Source organism: Salvelinus alpinus, chromosome 3, assembly GCF_045679555.1.
Source record: "Salvelinus alpinus chromosome 3, SLU_Salpinus.1, whole genome shotgun sequence".
In the NCBI taxonomy this organism is placed as follows: domain Eukaryota; kingdom Metazoa; phylum Chordata; class Actinopteri; order Salmoniformes; family Salmonidae; genus Salvelinus; species Salvelinus alpinus.
Genome location: NC_092088.1, coordinates 57,433,766 through 57,449,776, shown reverse-complemented (window position 1 = coordinate 57,449,776; position 16,011 = coordinate 57,433,766). Strand labels below are relative to the sequence as shown.

The 16,011-nt window shown below is 43.0% G+C and overlaps 1 protein-coding gene across 2 annotated transcripts in view; it reads left to right on the top strand.

Annotated features, from left to right (window-relative positions):
- The window catches only part of LOC139570995 (echinoderm microtubule-associated protein-like 6), an 86,887-nt gene that overhangs the window by 51,567 nt on the left and 19,309 nt on the right, over window positions 1–16,011 (top strand). Inside the window, exons 14-28 of one of the 2 annotated variants that reach the window (XM_071393419.1) lie at window positions 1,214–1,400; window positions 1,543–1,648; window positions 1,853–1,946; window positions 2,360–2,460; window positions 2,763–2,965; window positions 6,950–7,061; window positions 7,394–7,521; window positions 10,866–11,007; window positions 11,185–11,337; window positions 11,542–11,673; window positions 11,780–11,868; window positions 12,010–12,186; window positions 12,333–12,537; window positions 12,699–12,825; window positions 14,997–15,011. In XM_071393419.1, coding sequence (XP_071249520.1) covers window positions 1,214–1,400; window positions 1,543–1,648; window positions 1,853–1,946; window positions 2,360–2,460; window positions 2,763–2,965; window positions 6,950–7,061; window positions 7,394–7,521; window positions 10,866–11,007; window positions 11,185–11,337; window positions 11,542–11,673; window positions 11,780–11,868; window positions 12,010–12,186; window positions 12,333–12,537; window positions 12,699–12,825; window positions 14,997–15,011 — 1,971 coding nt within the window. The remainder of the gene's footprint in view (window positions 1–1,213; window positions 1,401–1,542; window positions 1,649–1,852; window positions 1,947–2,359; window positions 2,461–2,762; window positions 2,966–6,949; window positions 7,062–7,393; window positions 7,522–10,865; window positions 11,008–11,184; window positions 11,338–11,541; window positions 11,674–11,779; window positions 11,869–12,009; window positions 12,187–12,332; window positions 12,538–12,698; window positions 12,826–14,996; window positions 15,012–16,011) is intronic. The other variant, XM_071393421.1, reaches the window with a different exon arrangement.

Here is a 16,011-nt window from a genome sequence, read left to right as displayed (position 1 = left end):
TGCTGAGCGCTCTGGAGCACGTTTTCATCAAGTATCTCTCTGTACTTTGCTCCGTTCATCTTTTCCTCTATCCTGACTAGTTTTCCAGTCTCTGCTGCTGAAAAATATTCCCACAGCATGATGCTGCCAACACCATGCTTCACCGTAGGGATGGTGTCATGTTTCTTCCAGACGTGACGCTTGGCATTCAGGCCAAAGAGTTCAATTTTGGTTTCGTCAGACCAGAGAATCTTGTTTCTCATGGTCTGAGAGTTCTTTAGGTGCCTTTTGGCAAACACCAAGTGGGCTGTCATGTGACTTTTACTGAGGAGTGGCTTCTGTCTGGCCACTCTACCATAAAGCCCTGATTGCTGGAGTGCTGCAGAGATGGTTGTCCTTCTGGAAGGTTCTCCCATCTCCACAGAGGAACTCTGGAGCTCTGTCAGAGTGACCATTGGGTTCTTGGTCACCTCCCTGACCAAGGCCCTTCTCCCCTGATTGCTCAGTTTGGCCAGGCGGCCAGCTCTAGTCTTGGTGGTTACAAACGTCTTCCATTTAAGAATGATGGAGGCCACTGTGTTCTTGGGTACCTTCAATGCTGCAGAAATGTTTTGGTACCCTTCCCCAGATCTGTGCCTCGACACAATCCTGTCTCAGAGGTCTACGGACAATTCCTTTGGCCTCATAGCTTGGTTTTTGCACTGTTAGCTGTGAGACCTTATGTAGACAGGTGTGTGACTTTGTAAATCATGTCCTACCAATTGAATTTACCACAGGTGGACTCCAATCAAGTTTCAGAAACATCTCAAGGAAAGATGGAAACAGGATGCACCTGAGCTCAATTTCGAGTCTCATAGCATAGAGTCTGAATATTTATGTAAATAAGGTATTTCAGTTGGTAATTTTTTATTTAAAAAAATCTGTTTTCAGTTTGTCATAATGGGTTTTGTGTGTAGATTGATGAGGAAAAACATTTCTTTAATACATTTTAGAATAAGGCTGTAACGTAACAAAATGTGGTAAAGGGGAAGGGTTCTAAATACTTTCCCGAATGCACTGTAAGTGGCTTTCACTTCCCTTAATATAGTAGAATTGTGTGTGTGTGTGTGTGTGTGTGTGTGTGTGTGTGTGTGTGTGTGTGTGTGTGTGTGTGTGTGTGTGTGTGTGTGTGTGTGTGTGTGTGTGTGTGTGTGTGTGTGTGTGTGTGTGTGTGTGTGTGTGTGTGTGTGTGTAGGTACCGCGGCTACGACTGCAGAAACAACCTGTTCTACACCCAGGCGGGGGAGGTGGTGTACCATGTGGCGGCGGTGGGCGTGGTCTACAACAGAGAGCAACACAGTCAGAGGTTTTACCTGGGCCACGATGATGACATCATCAGCCTGACCGTACACCCACTCAAAGACTATGCAGCCACTGGACAGGTACACATGTACAATCACACTCTCTCTCTCTCCCTCCCTCCCTCCCTCTCTTCTTTTTCTCTCTCTCTCTCTCTCTCTCTCTCTCTCTCTCTCTCTCTCTCTCTTACACTGATCTTAATCACCTCTTCGTGAATGAATCCAGGTTGGCAGGGACCCAGCCATCCATGTGTGGGACATCCAAACCCTGAAGTGCTTCTCCCTGCTCAAGGGCTTTCACCAGAAAGGAGTTTGTGCCCTTGATTTCTCTGGTATGGCTATGTATTGTCCTGGGCATGTAACTTATGTCATTATCAGAATGTAATATCAATACCAGCCTATTGAATGATCAAAGCCCATAATGCTTCCTAAGTAAAAAAAAAAAAAAAAATTGGGGTAAATATGTTGTCCATGGGTGTTCTGTCCCTATGTCTGTTAAGATGTCAAACTAAGAGTAGCTTGTTGTTTCTGTGCAGCGGATGGGAAGAGCCTGGTCTCAGTGGGCATTGATGAACACCACTCTATCATCGTGTGGGATTGGAGGAAGGGGGAGAAGCTGGCCACCGCAAGGTACTAAAAGCTTTTTCACATCGGCTGATAGCTACTATTTGTGTGATCAGTGGGGGTGTGCATTTATACATTTAGAGTTATTACAAAAACAGGGTTTTATAGAATAGTTCAGCTAAGCTGGGTTCAAATTGTAATTTTTTCTTTCAAATACTTTAGCTGCGCTTGATTGAGCTTACCTGGCACAATGGAACTTATGGTATAGTCCTCAAAGTCTGACCATCCAGGCTCAATCAAGTGCTCAAAGTATTTGAAAGAAATCAAATTCTATTTGGTTGTTGTCTTAATGATAACACATGTGTGGAATCAGTTAGCAGTTTTTTCCTGACCACATTACATGACCAGGAAAAACTTAGGGCTCTATGTATTTGAGCTGACAGAATGTGAAGTGGATATTCTGTCTCTGTTATTCCCAGGGGACACAAAGACAAGCTGTTTGTGGTGAAGTGTAATCCTATCCTCATGGACAAGCTGGTCACAGTGGGAATCAAACACATCAAGTTCTGGCAGCATACAGGTGTGCCCTCCTGTTCTCCATGACTGTCTCTCTCATACCATCAGCAGTGTTGGGGAAGCTACTCTGAAAATATAGTTTACCAAGCTACCAATTACTTCACACTAGAAAAAATCAGCTACACTAAAGCTACCCTTAAGAAAAATATAGTTCCATAGGTGTTTTCACACAATTATTTTATCTTTAGGAAAGTGATCCGCCCTGTAATTCTTCTTATGAACAACTATTTAGCTTGTCAGGCATGGTACGTTTATTGAAATCAATTAATGTATGCCTGAGTTTCTAATGGTGTGCTGTCTCTAAAGGTGGGGGCCTTATGTTCAAGCGAGGCATCTTTGGGAGCCTGGGGAAGCTGGAGACGATGATGTCCGTGTGTTATGGTCGGACAGACGAGCTGGTATTCTCTGGAGCCGCCACAGGGGACATATATGTCTGGAAGGAACCCATGCTGCTGAAGACCATCAAGGCCCACGATGGACCTGTGTTCGCCATGTACTCCCTAGACAAGGTTCTGTACTGGATATCAGCCCTGTCTGCTATCAACAAACTGCTGGTCAACTAGTTTCCGCTAATCTTATAATCATGATCTCAATAACCATAATATAATAATAAGATCATCATCTTTATTGCATGGTCATTTTGACCAATGACAATTGGGAACGGCTCTATATTGTACTCAGTGGCTTCCCAACACCCACTTAGTGTAAATATTTCAGCCGGTGTCTATTCCACAAGTTACCACCGGCTAAATCTATGACGTTAAAATGCCTATTTACTCTGTTCCATCTGACTGTGCAATCCACTGTCTCATCAGCCCAGCCAGGCAATTTATAAACTTAATCTCCACTATAAAAAGCATCTAGACATTATCTCACATTACAATAATAGTGATAATCAAATCAAATCAAATGTATTTATATAGCCCTTCTTACATCAGCTGATATATCAAAGTGCTGTACAGAAACCCAGACTAAAATAATAATGCCCTCGAAGCCGGTGTTTTGAGGATATATTGGCACGGTTTGCCGGCCCATGACTTCGTCTCTGGCCTAACATGCCAATATATCCTCCAGACACCAGCTTCAAGGGCATTATCACTTAAATACAATGGGTTACCAACATATTCAAATAATGATTAACATATTTTCATTTAAAAATTATTTTGATGGATTTATATATACTATTTCATCCTTCCACAAGATACAGTCCCGACACAAATCTAGGGTTGCTAGCAAAGCCGGCTGGTCGTTCGTTCAATCGGTTTGGTTGACAGAGACGCGACCCAGTCGTTCAGTCTTTTTGTTCTATATCTATGGACGCCAGCCAGTCGTTCATTCTCAATGTTCCATAGCCATACTGGCTGGTAATGTTCTTATACCTTGCTTGCTAGCGAGCCATCTACGGCCAACGTACAGTCAAGTCAGCATTTGCGTTTGTTTAAGCTGTTTTCTAGTGACATTTATTTGGATACATCCATGACATTGTGCTAATGATGCGTGATTTCGCCTGGTGTAGAAAATGTGCTTTCTCGTCAGGACACTGTTATTCAGAGGAGCTAGCCAACAACACAGCTAACACAATCCCTTCAAACTGAAGCTGAAAAGACTGCAAACTAGCTGCACTTTGTTCCGTTTTACCTGTTTGCGATTGATAGTTCTTTGTATATATCCATAAAAACTATGCTGATTCATGATTTCGACTGGCTGGTAAAAACTGCCTGCCCGTCTGTCTCATCCCGACTCCCGACACGTTCATTACTATGGGACAGCTGGAGATCGAATTTGAATATTGATACAATATTGTAAATGTCATAGAGACAGACAGTTCAGCATAGCTATCTAGCTAGCAAAACAATTCTCATTTCTTGCTAGCTAACCAAATGACACCTGCATCTCTAGCTGTAGCCACCGAAAAACAATGAGGGTAAAAAGTTGATCACTCACCCACTCCTCCAATGACATGACATCCTCCCAGCAGCTAGCTAGCTAACGGTAGGCTCTGTGGTTTTAGCTTGCTAAATAAATAGCTACATAAATAGATACACTAACCTATTAGCCACGTTATGAGCATGACTGACTTGTGATCATTGCCCTTGCTAGTTTTATTGTATTGACATTCTCAGCCTTAGTTACATTGGTCCAATTTTTGTCCAAAATATTGAGTCATTTCAAACTGAAACAGTGCATCCCGAATAGGCGGAGGGGCCCCAGTGGAGGCTGCTGAGGGGAGAAAGGCTCATAATAATGACCGGAATGGAGAAAATGGAATGGCATCAAACACCTGGAAACCATCTGTTTGACCAAGAGAGACTGGCATGCATAGTATTTATAGTATTTACCTCAGCCCTCTGATTACAATGAAGAGCAAGACGTGCTGCTCTGTTTGGGCCAGCTACAGCTTAACCCGTTTTTTGGAGTGTGGTGTCAAAAAAGCATAGCATCTCTTTATGACGGACAGACCTCTCCCCGTCTTTACAACCATTGAATCTATATGTTTTACCATGACAGTTTACAATCTAAGGTAACGCCAAATAATTTAGTCTCCTCAACTTGTTCAACAGCCACACCATTCATTACCAGATTCAGCTGAGGTCTAGAACTTAGGGAATTATTTGTACCAAATACAATGCTCTTAGTTTTAGAGATGTTCAGGACCAGTTTATTACTGGCCACCCATTCCAAAACAGACCTCAACTCTTTGTTAAGGGTTTCAGTGACTTCATTAGTTGAGGTTGCTGATGCGTATATGGTTGAATCATCAGCATACATGAACACACATGCTTTGTTTAATGCCAGTGGCAGGTCATTGGTAAAAATAGAAAAGAGTAGAAGGCCTAGAGAGCTGCCCTGTGGTACACCACACTTTACATGTTTGACATTAGAGAAGCTTCCATTAAAGACAACCCTTTGAGTTCTATTAGATAGATAGCTCTGAATCCACGATATGGCAGAGGTTGAAAAGCCATAACACATACGTTTTTTCAACAACAGGTAATATCATAGGCTGATTGATCACAAAGGCAACAGAAGCTGCCTTCACTATGCCAACACCATTTCAACTTCAACATTTCAACATCATCTAATCACCTCTGCTTAGTTTAATACAGGGACAACTTAAAGATACAAAAAACAATTTAGTCCAACCAACGTAAGCTAAATATCATGTGGCTGTCCATGGTTCTGATTTCTGTGTGTATGTGTGTATTGCTGACTCACCCTACTTGTAGAGAAACGCCAATGCCATCCTCCTCTCTTTCATGTTAACAAAACAGTTTATCACTCTGTCATACAGTACACGCTTTTATTTTTTGTTGTCCAAGGCTACATGGCTAAAATGCTTGCCCGCTAGCCTAACTTCCATTCATGGGCAGCGTTAGCTAGTTAACATTAGCCTTCTACATCTAGCTACATATTGAACTTCCATCCTCTCAGGCCAGGGGCACAACAATGTATGAATTCATGGTTGGATCAGAATCACTGTTATAATCATTGGCCAGTATGGAGAATTAAGTAAAATCACAAGTCCAAATCTCTATCTCCATCTAATTTAGGAAAGGGATGATTTTAGCTAGCAAGACACCGGAGGACAACAACACAAAGAGATGCAACAATTCAAGTTTTTCTGTCAATGATGTATGCTCTCAATGGGATTTGATAGGAGTGATGCCAAAATCCAAGCTGGCTTCCCTTGGCACTTTTTTTGTTGGCTGCTTTTCCAGCCAACAAGTGCTCAGCATATGTGGGAACTTCTTCAAGACTGTTGGAAAAGCATTCCTTGTGAAGCTGGTTGAGAGAATGCCAAGAGTGTGCAAAGCTGTCATCAAGGCAAAGGGTGGCTAATTTGAAGAATATACCATATAAAATATATATTGATTTGTTTAACACTTTTTTGGTTACTACTTGATTCCATATGTGTTATTTCATAGTTTTGATGTCTTCACTATTATTCTACAATGTAGAAAATTGTAAAAATAAAGAAAAGCCCTTGAATGAGTAGGTGTGTCCAAACTTTTGACTGGTACTGTATATGTGATGCTTTTCCCGAAACCTATCATCAGAGAAGTAGCCTTAAGGAGGATGTGGGAGCCATTCCTGGTAGAGACCTCCGCTGAATTCCTGATGTGTTGTTGTTGCTGCTGCTTCAAATCCTTGACAGGCCCTGCCTGCTAATAGAATAGTAATTGTAATTCCCAGCTGCTTCTGTGTGTTGGGAAAGATGTCAGAGAAAGACAGTATTTTTTATTTGTCTTCCCTCCATCCATACTTTCCTCATGCACTTCATCATCCAACACTATATTCTCAGTTTCAAGACAAACTGACCCCCTAGCATACTTCAGCAGTTCAGACAGACCTCTTGAGAAGATGTCAGGCAGAAGATTAGTGTAGGTCAGAGCCCCTGTCTCATCCGGCCCTCATCACTGAAAGTTTTCCTCAGTGTGGTTGTCAGAGTTGGAGTACACTGGGTGACGTCCCTCTGCTGTTGTTCCCTCCAGGGCTTTGTGACAGGTGGGAAGGACGGAGTGGTAGAGTTGTGGGACGACATGTTTGAGAGGTGCCTAAAGACCTACGCCATCAAGAGAGCAGCCCTCTCCCCGGGATCTAAAGGTAGGATAACACTCTCTGCTCTACAGTAACTGAAAGAGTCTATGACAGATACAGAAACACTGTCTGAGAAGTGCTGTAGTTCTCTCTTGAAGCTCACACTGACCATGTAAAGCACATACCTGTATCAGGAAGCATCATGTGTTTGAAATTTGACCATAAACATTCAATAGATACTGTAACCATCATTGACCACTTTTGCCTCCTACATTTAGTGTTGCCATCTCTTGGCCTCATGTGGAATTGCAGTTATATTTCACATGGATCTGCTGCTATCGATCTGGGAGGATTTAGCACTGTAAGTCTTTACAGTGCTATTTGTGTGCGTCCCCCAGGGCTACTCCTGGAGGACAACCCCTCCATCCGTGCCATAACTCTGGGACACGGACACATCCTGGTGGGAACCAAGAACGGAGAAATACTTGAAATCGACAAGAGTGGACCCATGACCTTGCTGGTCCAGGTGTGTGTGTGTGTTTGTTTGTGTGTGTCTGTGTGCCTGTGCCTGCGTGTGTGCATACAGCTGAAACACCTAGGGTGGTGTGTTTTACTTATTCTACTTGGTTTTCCCAATTTGTGTTAGAGACATTTTTACAGCAGCATCCTGCAGTAAAACAGCAGCCCTCAAGTGTTGTCTGTTCTCCACCTACTCAGGCTTCTGGATTTGTTGGCTTCTTCCCTATTTCCTGTGTTCTCCACTCAGGGACTGCAGTCGGAAATATATCTTTGCATATCTGAGGCAGGCTTTAACAGTTTGTCGCTTGGCTGGCTCCGAAAAGCTCTGTGTTCCCCCTCTGGATTATCCAGCCCAGTTGAGGAATAGTTCATAGCTTAATATCTCAATACCTTCTTATTGTCAAACCTGTCACGTTTTTTTCCTTGCCTGTGTGCACAAGGCTTGTGTATGGCCTCTGTAGTAGTAATGTGCAGTTTGCGAACAATTCGTTTTACTGACTTGAGAGTCATGATTTGTTTTTCTGAGAGACTTTTAGTCGTTAGTTTGACTTGCTGGCCGCAATTAATTCTACAGCAGGGTTAATACGCAGTCCTCCGGCTCAGCGGCTCAGGAGACCTGCTCCAACCAACAACCCAAGAATGGTGCTGCAATGGATACCTGCTGTTCTACTGGCTCCTGACCATTTTGTGTGTTTTTTGCACTGATCTTTAAAAAAATTGTGCATAATGTTTCCGCTATTGTTTCCTATGACCGAAAAACACTTCTGGACATCAGAGCAGTGATCACTAACTTCGATTTGGATTAGTATTTGTACTTCAACGAGTCGGCGGCGCAGGACATACTGCTCACCCTGTACCAGGCCCTAATCCAAGAGACTTGGAAAAGGAAAAGACGGCGTAAGAGAGGCGAATAAATAATCTGTCTCTACCCTCCTATAAGGGCACAAGGCCAGACACAGGTGCAGAGTCTTTGTTAATTAATATCCAAAAGGAGTACGCAAGACAATGGTTGTGGACAGGCAAAAGGTCAAAACCAGATTCTGAGTCAAAGAGGTAAAGAGTGGCAGACAGGCTCGATGTCAGGGCAGGCAGAAGGGTCAGGCAGGCGGGGTTCTCGGGGAGCCGGGGTAGGCTGTACAAGCTCACCACTAATAGGAAAAAAATACTGGGTGGTTGGGGTTTCTCAGAGGTGGCAGGCAGCCTCTGAGCTAACTCCCTGATTTGCTCCATTATATCCTTAAACCCTTGGTCGTGGCGTTCCGTCAAGGAACGGAGCCCTTCCAGAAGGTCCTGTAACAGCTTGTCATGTCTCCCAATAGTGGCTCCCTGCAGGGAGACAGCGTGGCAGAGCTGATCCAAGTCTGCTGGGTCTGTCATGGCCAGTTCGTACTATAAGGGCACATAAGATAAGAGACCCAGATGCAGACACAAGAGGCAGATGGTTAGAGTCTTTGTTGTTTATTAATATCCAAAAGGAGTAGGCAAGAGAATGGTCGTGGACAGGCAAAAGGTCAAAACCAGATTCTGAGTCCAAGAAGTAAAGAGTGGCAGACTCGCTCGATGCCAGGGCAGGCAGAAGGGTCAGGCAGGCGGGTACGGAGTCCAGAAAAACAGGCAAGGGTCAAAACCAGGAAGACTAGAAAAAGAGAATAGAAAACAGGAGCACGGGAAAAACATGCTGGTTGACTTGAAAACATACAAGACAAACTGGCACAGAGAGACAGGAAACACAGAGATAAATACACTAGGGAAAATAAGCAACACTTGGAGGAGGTGGAGACAATCACAAGAACAGGTGAAACAGATCAGGGCGTGACACCTCCATTCTATTGGCAAACATACAATCACTGGAGAACAAACTGGACGAGCTCCGTTCGAGACTATCCTATCAACGGGACCTGAAGAAAAGTAATATCCTATGTTTTGTGGCTGAACAAGAACATGGATAATATACATCTAGCTGGTTTTTCTATGCATCGTCAAGACTTTACAGCAGCGTTGGGTAAGGTTAGGGGGGAGGGGTGTGTCTTAACGACAGCTGGTGCACAATCTCTAATATTAAGGACTTCTCGAGGTTCTGCTCGCCTGAGTTAGAATACCTCATGGTAAGTTGTAGGCTATACTATTTACCAAGAGAGTTTATCTGTATTTTTCGTAGCTGTCTATGCTGGCACTTTTTTATTATTACGTGTTTTACTTTTCAATTGTTTCTCTATTTTCTGTCTCTCTGCATTGTTGTGAAGGGCCTGTAAGTAAGCATTTCACTATTAGTCTACACCTGTTGTTTACGAAGCATGTGACCAATAAGATTTGAGAAAAAGACAAGTTTAGAACTGTTAATTGATCACATGGTGCAATAATGAATGCAATCAATTGATTAATAAATGTTATGATGGACACAGCTTCGTAGATCCAAAACATACACACAGCCTCTGCTCAACAAACTCCACTCAAGAACAAATCATTTGGTGTGCTGCCTGGGGACTGCTTGGGTGCTGCAGTTCGCGAACGATATTCTGCTAATCACCCTAACGGCAGTCAAGCAATGCATTCTGCCAAGATCTCGTTCCCTCTAGTCCAGTTGCGGCCACAACTAGACCTCGTTTCAAATGTATCAAGAAATGCTCTTGTTTGTATGCCTAGCAATCAACAAATGTACATTGTTTAAAGCACACTTTTATAAGTCTCAGTCACAAATGACAGCTTGTAGAATCATGACTCTTTCGAGTTTTCAGTTCATCGTTCGCAGGTAGCGGGTCCTGCGTGCTCTGGGCATTACTGACAAATGAACAAAATGAGTCGAAAGATTTGTTCTTTTCACTGAACAAGACGAAAAGATCTGATTCAGTAAAAATAGCAGAACTTCCCATCCCTGCTCTGTAGTGCTGCATTGTAGATGACAGTTACTGTAGTTTGTATAATGACTACGTGTGTGTGCACCTGTGTGTATGAGTGTTTCTGACTGTCAGTGTATCTCTGTGGTAGTTCCCTCCTATGGGTGTGGCCCAACTCTTAAAGCTCAGAGTCTTCCAGACTCCCTAGCGGTCAGGTACCTGTGCTCTGTTGCCATGGTGAACAGAGCTGATAGGGATGGGCTATGAAGGATCAGTATGGATGTGTTGTTGGGTAAAATGACTGCAGCTATCTGAGATGCGATCGATTGGGCTTTTGTTTTGTCTCAAAAGTACCGTCTCTCACTCAAACCCCACTTCAATATGAGCACAATGTATTGTACTGAGAAAAATGGCGAGTGATTTTGTGGGTGACAGGTGTGTCAAATGGATTAGGTGTAGGTCAGGGCATGTCAACTGACTGACAGCTGATTGTGTCCGCCTGTTGCTATGGATACAGGGTCACATGGAAGGCGAGGTGTGGGGTCTTGCTGCTCACCCCCTGCTCCCCATATGTGCCACAGTGAGTGACGACAAAACCCTGCGGATATGGGAGCTCTCCACCAACCACCGCATGGTGGCCGTTCGCAAACTTAAAAAAGGTACTGCTGAATGTTGATATCTTCATCAACTAATGAGTCATTAAGCGAGTCATTAATTCCCATGATCATCAACAAACATAAGGCACTCCAGTGTCACCTTCTGTTTCTGTGTCTGTCAGTCTATGTCTGTATCTCCATTTTGGAAGTGTATAAGTGTGTGTGCGTTGTGTGTATCAGGTGGAAGATGCTGTGCCTTCTCCCCTGATGGGAAAGCCTTAGCGGTGGGCCTCAATGATGGTAGTTTTCTGGTGGTGAACTCTGACACCCTGGAGGACCTGGTGTCATTCCATCACAGGAAGGAGTCCATCTCTGACGTCAGGTTTTCACAAGGTGACCTTTGACAACTGACTTATCATTAAAATGTCCATTCATTGTTGTCTGTATTTCATAACACTGCTAATTTGCATAGGTATTTTATTAGTAAGGTTCATTTGAGTTAAACTTTTTCTAAAATATGAAGTGCGGTTTCACAGAATAGCATTTTCGCCCACCTGGCTGAGGTATTAATTATTTGTTCTATGGCTTCCTCCTCAGATGCTGGTAAATACCTCGCTGTGGCCTCTCATGATAACTTTGTGGATATCTACAATGTGCTGTCCAGCAAGAGGGTGGGAATCTGCAAAGGAGCTTCCAGCTATATCACTCATATAGACTGGGACTCTCGTGGTGAGTTTATGGTGTAATTGGAAGCAGAGCATGGATTCCCATTAGTACTCTGTAAACACAAGTTCTATTTTGTCTTTTGATTCTGAGATTGTTATTTTTTCTATAGGTAAATTGCTGCAAGTAAATTCAGGTGCCAAAGAGCAATTATTCTTTGAAGCGCCAAGAGGGAAGAGACAAACCATACGAAATGCTGAGGTAAGAGACCCAACTGAGATTGCAATTTTCTTGTAATTTTTCCCAGCTAGACATCAAATATTAATTGACATCCCATAAAAGCATTTGGCAGTATTTAACTGTGTGTGTGTGTGCATTCATGTTTCTGTTTCTGCCTGTCAGATAGAGAAGATGGAGTGGGCTACCTGGACGTGTGTCCTGGGCCCCACCTGTGAGGGGATCTGGCCCACCCACAGTGACATCACAGACGTCAACGCCGCCTCGCTCACCAAAGACAAGAAGCTGCTTGCTACCGGAGATGACTTTGGCTTCCTCAAGCTCTTCAGCTATCCAACCAGGGTGAGACAGGCACTAGATGTTCAATTCAATTTTACTCTCTTGAACTGAAATGGAATTGACCCCAACGCTGGTACATGACTCTGTTGTTGATTCAAGTCGAATGTTGTCTCTTGTTTTTTCATGGGCTCTGTCTGCTCCCTCCTCAGGGTCAGTATGCCCGCTTCAAGAAGTACATGGGTCACAGTGCCCATGTAACCAATGTTCGATGGGGACAAGATGATGCCATGCTACTGACGCTCGGCGGAGCTGACACAGCGCTGATGATCTGGGCCCTGGAGAGAACCGGAGAGGGTCACAGGGAGAACCCTGTGGACAGTGAGGAGTCAGACGATGACATTGAGGAGGACGGAGGTAAACGCCAGCCTTTAGACTACTGATCCATACAGTACAATCTTCTCTCAAAACTCTAATACAACATTCTCAACAAACACATACAAAGCTATCTTGATCAAATCCTACTTTTCACAAACTGCTCTAATTGGTTGAGTCTATTCCTGTGGGCGTGTCTGTAGGGTATGACAGTGATGTGGCGAGGGAGAAGAGCATTGACTACACCACTAAGATCTATGCTGTCAGCATCCGGGACATGTGTGGCATCAAACCCCACCAGCAACTGAAGGAGGTGTCGGCAGAGGAAAGGTACACCCCCATGCCAGCTTCTGTGTTTGGACTGGTTGTTGTCACTCAAAGTGATAGAGCTTAAACATTAGAGAGTGTCTTGGCTCCTGACTGTTGTGTTGAGTGTATAGATTTAAAACAATTTAAAAAGTCTGAAGCAGTGACAATTTAAAAAACTGTCAAGTTTTAGCTGTTTTAGGCCTCAAAAGACTGTATTAATGTCTTGATCCTAATCAGGCTGCCATCAGCAGCCAACACCATGATTATCTCTAATTAGAAACTGGGTGGTTCAAGCCCTGAGTGCTGATTGGCTGACAGCTGTGATATATCAGACCATATACCATGGGTATGACGAAACATTTATTTTTACTGCTCTAATTACGTTGGTGACCAGTTTATATATTTTTATTTATTTCACCTTTATTTAACTATGCAAGTCAGTTAAGAACACATTCTTATTTACAATGACAGCCTACCCTGGCCAAACCCTAACCCAGACGATGCTGGGCCAATTGTGTGCCACCCTATAGGACTCCAAATCACGGCCAGTTGTGATACAGCCTGGAATCGAACCAGAGTCTGTAGTGACACCTCTAGCACTGTGATGCAATGCCTTAGACCACTGCGCCACTCAGGAGCCCTAAAATAATATAATAACAATAAGGCACATCGGGGGTTTGTTGTATATAGCCAATATACCACGGCTAAGGGCTGTGTCCAGGCACTCCTCGTTGCGTCGCGCTTAAAGAACAGCCCTTGTATGTGGCTAATATACCACGGCTCACACCTCCTCAGGCCTTATTGCTTAAAGGAATGCTTATAGAGCCCTCTGGTGTCAGAAACAGAAACTGCACCTGTTTTTGTCATTTGATACAACTTTAGTTACCTCCTACCTATCAATATACATCTTGGTGTTGTTTGAGTATAACTGACATCTACTGTATTTATCCTTTTGTAAAGCCTCAGAGGTGGTCATTGTAGGATTGACATGGATATAGAATTTGGTCTTGCTTTTTATGATACAGAGTGAGTTGACTTTTTAGTGCTTAGCTGACATCATTTGCAGAGTAAGGGAAGGCTGCTTGGGGTGTTTTTCCATGTTAGGCTATTTCAAATGGAGTATGAGGCCTGATTTTAATCATTTGATAGACATTATAGACTACTCTACCTATCTGTACTACTTAACCCAACATATTTTTTTACAAAAAGAGACATTATTCTATGCACATATAAAGATCTTTATCACCATTTCCATGTAATCTTTCTGCACTGTATGAGTGTATGTGTGTCCTCTCCAATACTCTCTCTATATTAGTCAGCTCTGTTGCTATGATACGGTGGATTGTCCTGGGCATGTATTGTGGGTGTAGCCCGTTGATATTGTATGCTGTGTGCATGTTTTATATGTTGTCCATCTATTTGTGGATTGTTGGATGTATGTGTTTGGATCATAATCTATGTGGTTTTACAGTATGAGATTGCATGTATTTGTGGCTTGTGTAGGAATCTAGTCAATGTATTGCATAATGTTATGTGCATGTATAGCAGGTGTGCTCTCTGGCGCTTCTGTGTGATATATGTTGCTATGATACCGATATGTGGTCTATACATAACAGTATCATTGGTATGATCTCAGTTGCTTTGAGACTGTATAGAGTATATACTCTACTGTGTGTGTGTGTGTGTGTGGTATGTACAATAAGTAGAAGTATTGTTGTGAAAAATCCAATGCAGTATACACTTTGCATGATTTACAATTAAATTGTATGATTATTTTATCAATCCCTTTATAATTTGTGTACACTTAATTCAGCAAGTTGCATGTTTGCACAGTACTAACCCCATTAAGCAGTACTGTAGCTAGATATTCTCTCTATAGCCACCAATAAACAGTAATTGCATATAATGATATGCAGTTACTACAAACCCTGATATTATAGCTAATAGGGTCAATTGTTGCCCTATGGCCTCCATTGTCTACTACACCATTAGAGTTGAGTGTTCAGTAGTGCGTTCCTAGTCCTTGATGAATGTATAACAGATTGTATTCTCTGGGGTTAGTCAGCTCCATGGTAACATGCTGATTTGTCCCCTCAACCTTACTATCTGTGATCCCCATGACTCTGGGGCACACTTCTGTCTGCAGAAACACCTAATATCTCTATTGTGTTTTAACTTGCATTCCTTTGGAGGCAGGGCATTGTCAAGTAAGTATGACCTAATGCATACATTCTGTGCTAGCTATGGGATGTGGATGTGGGTGGTATTCCCATACATTCAGTCCCATTTATACCTGGTGCTAACACGCGTCCTTTGTCCTGATCTTGTCCACATTCTGATTGTGCCCACATTGTTAGACTGGTGTAGATGATTAAAAGACACATTGTGATCTGATTGTAAAGTGTAAACGGACAAGAGCAGGACGAAGGAAGCATTTTAGAACCAGGTTTATAAACAGGACTTTAGATGGGCAGGACAAGGATAGTAGTAGAGTGGGCAGAAGCTAAAATATCTAACATTCAATAGAGTATGGTGTTGTTATTTCAACAGAATGGAAGAAAAATAAATCTGTGTTTATTATTCCTTTTTAACCTATGTACCTGTAAATTTAAAAGTGTTTGTTTATTCATTTATGTCCTATAATGGTACTACAGGAGGCAGGTCTGAAACATTTTGTAGTCATCTATTTATTTGGACCATGGGCATAACCTCCCATAGCCTATGGGTCCTCATATCACTCAGCTTGCTCAAACTCCTCAAATTCTGAGTATCATGAAGCCATGGGAATTGCATGAATAACACATTTTATTTCAGATTCTCTTTTTTGTATCACAATAATATATTTTGTTTTAGGGTGTAGAGAGCACTAAGAGTACAGTAATGATCTACCAAGTGGTGCTGGAGGAGACCTTTCTTTCTGTTTCTGTCTCTCCCCCTCTCTCTTCCTCACTCCCTCTTGTGGGGCCCCAGACATCGCAGGACCTTGTCTTCCCATAACCCCTTGGGTGATGAGAGAGGCACTGATGCATTTCTCTCTCCCTGTGCCCCTCCTCCTCCCCCCTCTCATAGGAGTGCTATTGCACAGTTTGCACAGGGACCCCAGGGTATGACCCCCCTCCCCTTATTGCTCTTTAGACTGGGACACTCTCTCATTCCACACCTCTCCTCTGAGCAGTGTCTCTCTCTTTCTGGCATGCTGACAGTATG